This window comes from Xiphophorus hellerii, chromosome 16 (genome assembly GCF_003331165.1).
Source record: "Xiphophorus hellerii strain 12219 chromosome 16, Xiphophorus_hellerii-4.1, whole genome shotgun sequence".
Taxonomy (NCBI): domain Eukaryota; kingdom Metazoa; phylum Chordata; class Actinopteri; order Cyprinodontiformes; family Poeciliidae; genus Xiphophorus; species Xiphophorus hellerii.
This window is the reverse complement of record NC_045687.1, coordinates 19,115,218-19,128,050: the sequence shown is the minus strand read 5'-3', so window position 1 is coordinate 19,128,050 and position 12,833 is coordinate 19,115,218. Positions and strand designations below refer to the sequence as shown.

General features: G+C 38.1%; 1 protein-coding gene across 1 annotated transcript in view; it reads left to right on the top strand.

Annotated features, from left to right (window-relative positions):
• slc29a4a (solute carrier family 29 member 4a) overlaps nt 1-12,355 on the top strand; it is a 28,627-nt gene extending 16,272 nt beyond the window's left edge. The window contains exons 7-12 of the mRNA XM_032587669.1: nt 1,260-1,334; nt 1,406-1,674; nt 4,238-4,358; nt 4,509-4,696; nt 5,680-5,920; nt 7,451-12,355. Of these exons, the coding sequence (XP_032443560.1) occupies nt 1,260-1,334; nt 1,406-1,674; nt 4,238-4,358; nt 4,509-4,696; nt 5,680-5,920; nt 7,451-7,587 (1,031 nt within the window). The 3' untranslated portion in view covers nt 7,588-12,355. The remainder of the gene's footprint in view (nt 1-1,259; nt 1,335-1,405; nt 1,675-4,237; nt 4,359-4,508; nt 4,697-5,679; nt 5,921-7,450) is intronic.
• The last annotated feature ends 478 nt before the right edge of the window (nt 12,356-12,833 follow it).

Here is a 12,833-nt window from a genome sequence, read left to right as displayed (position 1 = left end):
TGCCCAGATTGTTCACAAAGAGAGAGAACATGAAGTTATTGGCAGCTAAACACGGACATGCAAGGCCAAGTCTACCATCTATGATGAGAAATAACAAAGAGAGAACATGAAACTAATTTCAGCATTAAACACGTATAAAGCAAAATTGGAGAGTAGTAGGAGTGTGTTCAGTATGAGTTCCAGCAGCCTAAATCTATAGAAACATAATTAGATAGATAGTTGCAGTTGATGAGCTTTATAAAAAAGGGGAAGCTTTTGCCTAAAAGTAGGCAGGAGTTAGTTCCACGGGAGAGAAGCATGACACCTGAATTATCTGCCTCCCATTCTGCTTTTAGAAACTCTAATAACCAGGAGTAAACCTGGTGGAGTCTGAAAGCAAAGAACTGTGTTGGGAACCAGTCAGATCTTTGATTTAAGATGGCGCTTGATTAGTAAGACGCAAGACAGATACTTTTAAATACTATTCTGAATTTAACAAAGAGCCAATGAGGAGAAGCTGAAACTGAAAAAATATAACTTAACTTTTGTCAGAGCGCTCCCTGAAATAACTAAAGATTTTTGGGCTTGAGGTAACTGAGGCATTGACGAGGCTTTATCCGTCTCTCTTGGAAAGGTTTTTTCAAATTTTGCTTGAAAAGATTCAATTTTATTAACTTAGGTGATTTCTTGTTATCGGATGTAAAGAAGAGAGGTTTTTTGCTGCATCACATTTCTCTATAAAATACATTTTCATGCAAATAATGACAAAACCAGAGAACAATTTTCTGTTTTTAACTGACCTGTTAGTAATTTTCTAAGACATTTATAAAGTTCATAACTTTAGGAATAAAACAGCAACATCAGGTTTTCTCCAAGTCCTGATAGACAAAGTTTCACTCTTTCTAACTCTTTTTTATTACCTGTCAGCTGTAATAGAAACAGCTGTGGTTAAGTAATCACACTGAGCTAACAGATGTAAATGTCTAAAATTGGACAGAATGTAATTATATGGATATTTATGTTAGAGGATGACGAAGATGAGTTCTACCAGATGAATCTTTGGAACGATTAACACAAAACTAGAAGGATATGCTTAGATTTTGATGTCTTTCTGACTCTAACACGGTCTGTTTTATTGATCTGGTCACAGTCTAATTCCTGGAAATATTCTCCTAAAGTTGTCTACAGAGGTCCAGGAAGAAGACTGACTCCATAAATTGCGTTGTCGCAGCGTTCGGTCTTCGTTTGCACTGATAACCGCTTCCCTCTCGCTCTCCCAGTGCAGCAGTCCAGTTTCTATGGTTACATGGGGATGCTGCCCAAGAGGTATACTCAAGGGGTGATGACTGGGGAAAGTAAGTACGCTCACAAAGAAATGTAATACTTCCACACGCTTACGTTCTCTGACCGTGGCCAAACGTTTCAGGCACGGCCGGAGTGATCATCTCGCTGTCTCGCATCTTCACCAAGCTGCTGATCCCTGATGAGAAGAAGAACACCCTGATCTTCTTCCTGATCTCCATCAGCATGGAGATGCTGTGCTTTCTGCTGCACCTCGTCGTCCGACGCTCGCGGTTCGTCCGCCACTACACCGGCCACGCCCAGGGCAAAGGTCAAGTCAAATGTCACGACCCACGGGATGCCGGAACTGGATACAGGGTCCATCACGACGTCACCGCAGAGGAAGTGATATTTGTACGTTTTCCTAGCTGTTTCCAGACAACAGCGCCGTAAAAATGCTTTGATTTAACTTCAACCTTTGCTTCATTTCATCCACTAATTTGAATTTAATTAGGATTTTTTTTTTAGATACATCAACACGTAACAGGAATTATTCTGAAGTGGAGGGAAAATAATGAAAGGCTATGACAAAATGTTGTACAAATATTGATTTGAGCAGTGTGTTGCATATTCTCACTCAGCCATTACTTTGGAGACTCGCCCTTCAGTCCAGTTAAAACAGCAAATCCTTTGGGGACGTGCAACTGCCAGCTTTGAACATCTAGAGCTGAATTTCTATTCTCCTCTTCCTCAGATAAAGCACAAACTCAGCCTGACTGGCTGGAGATGGTCTGTAAATATACATTTTCACGCCCTGTTGAAGATTCTCAACTGGATTTAGATCTGGACTTTGACTGGTCCGTTCTAACGTATGATCATGCTTTGACTTAAATCATTCCATCGCAACTCTGGCTGTACGTTTACAGCAGTTCTGCTGGAAGGTGACGCTACGCCCTGACCTGACGTTTTCCACAGGTTTTACATATCACTTTGCATGGAGGTCATAAAGTTGCATTTTGGTCTCATCTTACCAGAGATCCTTCTTCCACATGTTTGTTGTTTGCTTCACATTTCTTTCTTTGAACAATGGCTTTCACCTTGACTCTGAGCAGTTAAGCTGTGGGTCGCTTATTGTTTTCCTGGTAAAGCCTTACAATTTAGGTTTACAGGAATGTCTCATGTTTGCACCCGCATCATAGTGTAGGTATTCATAAGTGTTTATTGAGCTTTTCTAAAGTTAGACTCCTGTTTTCTAACCTAGCAGCTTTCTCCCTGATCTGTCTGCTGTGTTCAAGCTTGTCTCAGTCTGAAGTGGCGCTAAAGCCCTGAAAACGTTGAAAATACACTTTATGCTTTCACCGTAGCATAAAAGTTTCAGAAATCTTAAATTATGTTTAAAGAATAATCCAGATGAATAAACATGTCTGATTTTAAATGTAAAAACTCTTTAAAAAAAACTGAAATAATCCTTTAATTTAGGACCAAATTTTATTGGGCTAATCAGCCAATTATGGTGTAAGGTGTAAGTTTTTTTGGGTTTTTTTGCAGTATCTCCTTTGTGAACACCGCAGGGGGCGTCGTTTCCTATTGGCTGGACAAATAATAAATAGGAACTCATTTTATCTACAATCACAGATATTCTGTGCACAGACACTCCACACTTTTCAGATGATGTTTTGTCAATTGTTTTTTAAAAATAATTTTCCTTATTTTGTCTCCCTGATGCAGTTATTCATGTTGACACCAAATCCCAGTTGAACACTGAAGTTTGTGAAAATGTTCAAACGGGCACTTCGGAGTTTAAATTCTGCGTGGAGCAGCAGCTACTCTCCCTAGTGTTGCCCTTCCACATTTTGATAATAAAACCCTGCATAAATGTCACAACAGTAAGTTATTTCAGGAGGAGACGTCAGGAACTTGAACTATGCTGCTGCGTCCTTGTTGGCATCTGAGGGGAGACTTTTCCTATCAGACCGGGTTTAAAAATGCAGAGTTATTCATGGGCTGCTGTTTTTTTTGGCTGCCATTCAAAAAGACAAACCTTTGAGTCAAAAAGAGAGAGAAAAAACGAGAGAGCTGTGTTATTAGGATGCGATATGAAGGACAGAACGTGACGTGGGTTGATGAGGAAAAACAGGGATGAAGGGAAAAGAGGCTTAGGCCTTCTGAATAAAGGATCCATGTTGATTAGAGTAAGAGACGGAAAAGACTTATCTTTCTGAAAATGTCTGCAGAGGAAAAGGGGGAAGAGAAGGTGAGCAGAGAGGGCAAGAGAGCAGAAGAGAAGTCGAGATGATAAAATGGGGGGTAAAAAAAGGAAAAAATGAAGGAGAAGCTGAATTCATTTTGTAGAGACATTTAAAGCAGAACCAGATTTCTGTGTTTTAATCCCTGCATGCCCCTAAGCCTGTGTCAGGCATCTAGGAAAACCCCCTGGTGTTACACTGTAGTGTGTGTGTTTGTGTGTGTGATCGGGCTGCGTTTCTGCGTCCTGAAACTGTTGACGAGGGAAACGATGGGCTGTGCATTATGGGACAATCAGGAGTACCAGTACTTTTTGGCGTGCATGTCTTTTTAATCAGCTAATGGATCCGTTTGTGTGTGTGTGTGTGTAATTTAGGAAACCAAAGAAAGAAGCCTGTAGGGGTGGGTGTGTGTGTGTGTGTGTGTGTCTGCTAATTTGCAGTCCAGTCTGAAGACTTTCCGACATCATTAGATCAACTTGCACTCACAGCTGTCTTCTCTAATAGTCGCTGCCATAAAAAGCTGATTTCATGCTTCCAAAAAGCCATTACTAATTAAAAAACTGAAAGAAAAAAATAAATAAAAACTTCATTGACTCACAGGGAATGATTTTAGTCCAGTGATCTGGCAACATCTAGTGTCTGGTTACAGAAGTGAGCAGAAGATTTTTTTATTGGATGATTTCAATGTTTTCTGAATGTTTGGATGAAAGCGTTGCCGTTCGTCTCCACAGGGAAACGGAGGAACGGCGCCGTCCTCCGCAGAAGAAGGCCACGAGGATTTTGTGGGCGGGACTTACGTGAGATTCGACGCCCCGAAAGCCAAGATCAGGAAGAGCTGGCCCGGCGTACGAGGTACTTCCTGTTTTAATCTCCTCACTTTTCAATTAACCCATGACCTCCGGTTGGATTTGTGCAGAGCGTTACAAGAGAACCTTAACTCATCTTTTTTTTTAAATTACTTAGTTAATTAAATGTGTGTGTGTGTGTGTGTTCCCCTGCCAGACATGATTCTGCATCGTTACGTGGTGTCGCGTGTGATCTGGGCCTACATGCTGTCCATAGCCGTGACCTACAGCATCACCCTGTGCCTGTTCCCCGGCCTGGAGTCAGAGATCAGGAACAAAGCCTTAGGGGAATGGCTGCCCATCCTCATCATGGCCACATTCAACATGTCCGACTTTGTCGGGAAGGTCAGCAGACTTTTTAGCTTTATGAAACTGTAATTCCCCTTGCAGATTTAGTAGACTGATTTTAACTCTGCTAAGGAAATGAGACAAAAGTCTCTTAAAAGATAATAATATAATATAAGAGGAGCGAATATTTGGGAAGTGTTATTTTCCCCACATTATATGAAAAAATGTTATGTTGAAGATTACTAATGGTCCTCTCAATACACGGTGGCAAAACTCTTTATTGGATTACAGCTGTCAGTTATTTTGGGATTTTTCTTCTAGCCTTCTCGCCATCACCAGAAGATAGAGGGGTCCAAACCTTTTGCTATAAGTGCCAAAAATCCTTAAGGTGAAAGCAGAAACTTTTATAACATCTACAAAAAGCAACTTTGTGCCTTTTTAATTTTATCTGCTCAATAGTACACTGGAAAAATTACAATTTTATTGAAAACAAAATAGTTGTTTCATTTGTAGAAAACTGTTGATACATAAAAGCATCAAAAGACTCTTGCAAACTTGCATTAGTATGTGACAGGTTAATAGTTTCCATTTTTTTATTTGTTGTTATTTGGGCTGCAATATTTACTCCAAAATTATGATCGCAAAACCTCATTGGTAACTGGAAATGAATTTTTTTTACACCTGGTGTTTTTTGGAGAAGATGTCATTAGTTGTAAAACATTTTGCCCTACAAGATGAAAATTAATCCATCTGCATCAACCAACTATGCTCACAGGTCCGAAATGCATTTTCCTCCCAACCGTGGCTCCATTTGTAGAGAAATAAACAGATTTCCTAACAGTATAAGATTTATTCCAGAACACTTTAGCAAATTGTTAAAAAAAACAGCAACTTCTAAAAATGACTTGGGGAATAGTTAGATGTCAGAATTGAGTGATCAGAACAAACTTTCATGTCTCTCGGTTCATTCAGATTAATTTGTTCTTTTACCAAATGTTCCTACAGCCTTGCTTAAATTTTCCTCTCTCTTTCTCTCTCAGATCCTGGCGGCGCTGCCGTACGATTGGTCCGGGGGCCGCCTGCTCTTCTTCTCCTGTCTGAGGGTGGTCTTCATCCCTCTGTTTGTGATGTGTGTGTACCCGGTGAGCGCGCCCATGCTGTCCCACCCGGCCTGGCCTTGTCTCTTCTCCCTCCTCATGGGAGTCACCAACGGCTACTTTGGATCCGTGCCGATGATCCAGGCGGCTGGGAAAGTACCGCCTGAGCAGAGGGAGCTGGCAGGTGAGCAGACGAGTGGGCTGTCCTTTCGGCCTTCATTTGGTCAGAGAAAATCAAAAGATTTCTCTCTGTTTCTTTAGTGATGCATGTCATCTTGCATTGCTCTGAAGTAGTTTTAATCAAAAATCTTCAAGATCAGATTAAAGAAAACACTGAACTTGTGTTCAGACCTGTGAACTCTTTGTGAGTGTTTCATATTTTTCGTTCCGTAACAGTAAAACAAAGTAAATAGTCTGTGACAGAAATGTCACAAAGCGTCACATTTTCGTTTGAGTGAAGCTGTGTCTGGTTTTTGCCTGCTGCAGCACCAAATGTATTCTGAAACTAAAAATAAGTTAAAGCAACACAGGCCCAAAAAGGTTGACGTTTCTGGCAGAAGTGTTGTGTTAAAGTTACTCCAAGTTCAATATGCCTAAAATCAATGTGCATTGTGGCACTACCACAGAAGCTAACACCTAAAGTCTTCCTTATTTCTGCTCTTGGGAATTCAGCCAATCGGTGCCAATCAAAATAAATGCCACTGCTGGTTTGGCTGCTTTGCAAACGGCAGCCAGTAACGTTTCAGCTAGCATTGTGACTAGACATTTCAGCTTCCCAAACCTCACTTTAAAAAAAATATTTTAGATAAGGTCTGCAGAAAAAAATTCTGTGAATAATTTGAAGTTACATTCCACAGACAAATCCACGAATACTGAGCAGCGACTGGGCCGAGGTCAGCCAGCGCGATCTTTAGCAAGATTCCTCTGATATGAACCCATGAACGCTTAACACGTTTTATTTTGAATTTCTTTACAATGCCGCTCTGAGTTTCTGCAATCATAACCTTTAAAAACCTTTTGTGCGTTCTAATTTCACATCTGAAAGTCTTCTTAATTACAAAATGATTCCACTGAATAAATGTTTTCTTAGGATGCTAGCTCTTTAGGTAAAACAAAACTAGATGTTTGGCCTCCTGGAGCATCATCATTTTATTATTTTGCTTTTTGCTTTTTTGTCAGTTTATAATAAACCAAAATATAAAGTTTGGCACAAACCTTTTCATTTGTTTTATTAGTTTCTCTCTCTCTCCTTTTGTTGCCCTCAATATGTTTTTACTTCTTGTTATTTATATTTTATTGCTTAATGTTTTGGTGCTCACCAAAGACCGTTTTAATGATTGTGTGTTTTGCATTGTACTTTATATAAAATGTATAGTCCCATGCCAAATGAATAGTATCAAAGTTTAGGTATTGTTATGAACATAAGCAAGACTGAAACAGTTAAAATTATGAAGTCAGTGTATTTTTTAGGAGGAACAACATGAAGCCAGTGATGAAGTGACAGTAAGCCAACAATGCATCAATTCATGTAGGTCTACTTGTTACTGTATTGTAATTTGCATGAATAGAAGAGTTTTTCTGAAGTGGACAGGACACCAAGGGGCTCATGTCCTTGTATATCTGACCCGGTCCGGCCTGCATCTAACCTGGTTTCCTCTCCTGTCTGGTGGCTCTCCAGTAATTTCCTGTTCTGTGTTTCTGTTTCTGCCTGCAGGAAACACAATGACAGTTTCCTACATGACGGGTCTAATGGTGGGTTCCTCTGTGGCGTACGCAACGTACAGCTTCACCCCGACGGCGGCAGGAGCGCGCCTCCCCACACACGCACCTTTCAACGCGACAGGGTACTGAATGTCCACATAGACCAAAACACACACACACACACACACATAATTATATATCTACCCATGTGCAGCAGACGCAAGCATTTAAAGTTGTAGCAACATTTTCATCCTGTGTGGTGAAGTTTCTAAGAGCAGAGTTGGAGCTGCGCCCCCCGCCAGCAGCTGGCTGAGGCCGACGCGCCTGACCTTGGAGAATCGCTCAGCGAAATTGCTGTCTGCATGAGAACGAACAGATCGTCTGACATTTGTAAGGTGCGAAGGCGAGTCGTGTTTCACTGCGAGGAGCGGAGCGCCGTTCGTGTCGGAACGTGTTGCACTCGTCGTTTCTGACGATGTCCCAGAGCTGCTCAGAGTTCAGAGGAAGGTCGAGGGAGTCGGGGAGGTCATTCAGGGGTCATCAGAATAACCCTTTCAGCAGCGGAAGAAATATCGATGGTGAAATAACCGCAAAAACACAAAATCTTGCCGAGTATTTTTGTCTAATTTCTAGTGCAAATATAAATAAGACAGAACTATGTTACAGGTAACTTTTCAGCAAGAATAGATCTTGTTTTAAGTCAATAATTTCTTAATATTGCTGAAAAATATTTAGGATTGTTGTTCCATTGGAAGATTATAGGTGAAATAATCTGCCAGTCAAACAATACATTTTTCCCCTTATTATAAGTTCAAATGTCTTGTCCCACTGGCAGATTATTTCACTTATAACTCATAACTTTTCAGCAATTTTAAGAAATTATTGACTTAAAATAAGCTCCTATTTAGCTTATTTACCATTTGCATGGTAAAACTGTGTGTTTTTGCTGTGTATTTATCACACTAGACTGACCTTAAAGCATAACTTGCCCCTGTTTTATAGTAATATCAATGATCTGAGATGTTGACATTATAATGTGGTTTATATCAGCATAAATTAGAGAATATTTCTACCGACGACTCTTTCGGTCTCCATAGTTTTATCTAACAGCTAAACCTCCCTGGTTCTATTAAGTGAAGGTCTTTCATGTAAGTTGTCAGTATGTTGCCCAAAATCATTCACAATATATAATTTTTTCATTTATTCTTGAGGGTTTAAGACTGATGAACAAGACAGAAATGATAAAATATTAATATTTTTAACTAATTTATGTTAATGTGCTGCTTTTATTTGTTTTCATATTGACTCTCAAGCACTAGTTTACCTCAATAAAGCTGAACAATAAGTGTATTTGAGAATAAAAATAAATATATATATATATATACATTTAACTTTCCGTATTTCTACAACTGGACATATTTTAAAGCATAAAAAAGACAGAAAAGTCTGTACATGTCTATACACTAGCATGCCAGCAGTCTGATTCTTTTCTGTAGCTGTTATTGTAACTGAGCAAGATGGACGGCTCTCATTAGCAACTGCGTCTTCTTCAGGAGAAGACGCAGGAGAAAAACATATATTCCTTTGTGTAAGAAGCCTTGAAATGAACCCAACAGCAGTAACATAACCTCACTGTAATCAGCTGAAATTATAGAAAAATCCAACCTTTTAATTATAGAACATTTATTCAGTAGGTTAGTGGCTGGATGAGATCGGATCGGGACTTGATTCGATCTCTGATCTGGTTGTTTTGGCACCAGAACCCGGTGAGTAAGACGTTAAAGGAGAGAAATAGTCTCAAAGGTTCACTGTTTGTTTGTTTGTTAAAATATGGATTTTAAGGCTTTTACATTTGTTTTTGTGGGGATGTAGTGAATGTGGCCGGCCCCACGTGGGTCATCGTTTACACCCTGCAAGAAAAATCAATCCATTCTAGTTTTACAGATGATTTCACATATTCTTTGGTGCCACATTGAAACATTTAGATCAGTAAGCTGGAACATTTTGGGCTTAAATGTTTACAATGTTTACCTTTTGTATTTCTGCTTTTATTCATTCCTTTTAACAAGCTACAAGTCTGGTCTATTAAAATAAACATTTTGTTCTCTTCTAACTGAAGGATACATAAATCTGTTATTGTCTTCCTGAGCTGATGTTTGAGACCTCTGACTCTGAAAGTGATCTGTGGTTATCATCAATATAAAAATGAGGGAAACAAGCAGTGTGGAAAAAAAAAAATGAGTTGGTGCCAAACGTTTGCCTGAGTATAAAGCTCTTACTATACAACAGGAAATGCACTCAATACAGAATATAGTTTTTGTTTCATCAAATGTAAATTTGAATTTAGAATTGATTTTTAGGATCTGAGTGTGTGCAGGCTTCAAGTGCACTGTGTTACCTACACTAATAACTGAGCTTTTTGAGGAAATGTTTGTAGCCGTTTGGGAGATAACCTCATTACTCTGCGTGTGTGTGTGGGTGTGTGTGTGTGTGTGTGTGTGTCCTGCTGTTTAGAGAGCATCACATTTCCCTAGACGTCTCTGGGCTGCAAGTTTGAAGGTGTCTTTACTTGTTCTTTGTGAGATGTGTTGGTAAAGGACATGAAAAGTCTGTTTTGCGCATGAGGAAAAAATGAAAATTGAGTGTGAGGGAAAATCCCTTTTTGTTGTAAATGTATTTTTACAAAGACCTTAAGCTGATTTAACAGCTTAAAGCAACAGTTCTGGGACTTTGAATGAGGGATGTCTTGCTTGGAGATGGATAAAATCATATTTCTGTTTGTAAACCAAGAAGGAAATTGAGAATTTCATAAATATAGTGCAGCATGATCAATTTTAAAGGTGCTGGACAGAAAAACCTTTCACTGTTGGTCAGCAGCGATTATCTTTTTTTTTTTCTTTTTTTTTTTTTTAAAGGCCATATTTGAGATACTATTGAATGGACAACATTAATTTAAAAAATCCCCTTTAGAATAATTGGATTAATCATTAATAGATACTCAAGAATGATATGTGAAGCTTCAGTTAAAATTGTTTTGGTTTTCATAGCAACTCTTAAGTCAGGACACATGCAAACTGAAACTGAACATCCAGTATGAATTACAAATTCTCTGGCTGGATTCTACCAACAGTGGTTGAAATGTGACATTGTTCCACATGGAGCGCAATGGTCACCAAAGAAGAAAGAGTTATTACCAAATCTCCAATTTGTTAGATTTATATGGCAGTTTTGTCAGTGTGGACTAGAAAGCTGTAGCTTGAAAACCTAGCAAACCGGCATTCTACCCTGATATTTAAAATTGAGAATGTAGTTTTCCTGCAAGCTCAGCTTTCATTTAATTTACCAAAATGGCAAATAACCATTTGAGACAAAATATCAAATAAAAAACCTGAAATTCTGCCAGGTTTCAGATAGACATTGTTCCAATTCTGACCTGCCACAACTGATACTTATGTTAGCAAGCTATCAGAGATTATTTAGATAATAGAATGTAATAATGGAACTATGTGACAGCCTCACACATAACCAATCTCTACATTACTGTGATGGTTTAATTGCAGTATGATGATGTAGTAATCAAAATGGCATTCTGGGGACTCAAGCTAAGTCTATCTACAATTTTCTCGCACCAGAATATCTCTGGCTATTAAACACTACTTCCAGCTAATACTGTACATGTGATGAATGGGACAAAGTCAAAACACTAAGATGTAATCTGCCAATTATTTGAATCAGATATTCATAGTAGCAGCAGCTAACTGAACGTGTGAACGTTCAGAATAAATATTTACATCAAAGTCATTGATTTTGCTGACATCAGCAGACAATTTGTAAGTGGGAAACAAAGTAAAACCCACAGGAATACCATGCATTTTCTGACATGAGAAACTTTGTGCTCACAAACAACATCTCGGTAGTCTTTCTGCAGAATCTACCGGAGCTGTTTCTGCAATGTGTTCTCATCCTTCAACTTTAGATTATTTCTTATTTTACAGCCAAGATTCCAATAGGGTATGCTATGATGGCTCACTGGGGAAGGTAAGGGTGCTCACTCAATCATTTTTGTGGTGCCATTAAGAAGTCACATAAAATGTTGATGTTTTTCAATTTGATTTTTTTTGTCAAGAATGCAATCTTTTTTCTGTACATTGCTCTGCTGTTGCATCAGTTCTTTTCCATTTTAAGGGGTGTAGCTCCAAATGCTCTTTCTTGTGTTAGTTAAGTGTATTTTAAAAGTACTTGTGTGTTTTGAAAAATAATGGAAAAAATGTGCTTTATTTTTTTATACTTTTAAGATTTTTAGGTTTCCTGGCTGTAAAACATATTGATGATACTTGGCCTTTAATCTCATCCATGATTTTAATTTTCTCACCTGGAACAGACAGTTTCAGCAGAACATGTGACTGCACACTGTGAGAAATTGTGTAAAAAGAATGGATTGTAAATAATGTACAAAGATGGACTGTAACATATTTGAGAGATAATATTTGTGACAAAGAATAATTTAAGAATTTGACAAATTCTCTGTAAAGAATAAATAAAGAAGAATGTGCCAAGTACCAATTTGACCTGTTTACTAGTGCCATATTTGCATGAAGTATGTCTAAACAGTGGTTTTATTGTAACCCAAAACATTCACAAACTAACAATTGTTTGCTTACAGAAAATTACATGAATGTGGATAAACATTTTATGCGTTCAACTCATGTTTTCTGTTATTTAGTGCCCAAAATGAGAAAATGCGAGCCATAAAACTCAACAAAATTGTGTTTTTTTTCCCCCCTTGAGTCATTGTACAAAAAACTCACCATGAGCTGTTTTATTTTATGCTGGTTGATTCTGGATTGTCCCCAAAAAAAAGTGTTTATGCTTAAAATTGTACCATCAGTGACGCCTAATAAAACCTGTTTACATCTCTGTCTGCTTCTGTGTGTGGATGTTAATTCAGCTGCCTAGAGGAAGTTAATGGGACAGAGAATATGTCTGCTGAAAATGGATGATTTACGTAAAAATCCTGCTTTAAATGACTTAAACAATTTATCAATAACTAATGATTTAATGGTAAAACCAAAATTTGCATGTAACGTATGTTTGAAGGATAAGTTTCAGTTTTTATTTTATTAGGTCTTCCATAGTTCTCGTTGTTTATTGTGCATTTAGTCGGTGACAAGGTTGATATAGACAGCTAAGATACAGATGGGTTCAGGTTACAGTAATAATTATATGATTGTCTGTATTAAATGCAACATTAAACAACTAAAACAATTAAATGTGACTTTAATGTCTACTGAAATATTTTTTTTATTGATTTTGAAATTAATTGATTTATTTGAATGAAATAAATGACACATTAATATAATTTTCAAGTTAAGTTACAAGTTTATTTTGCTATCGCA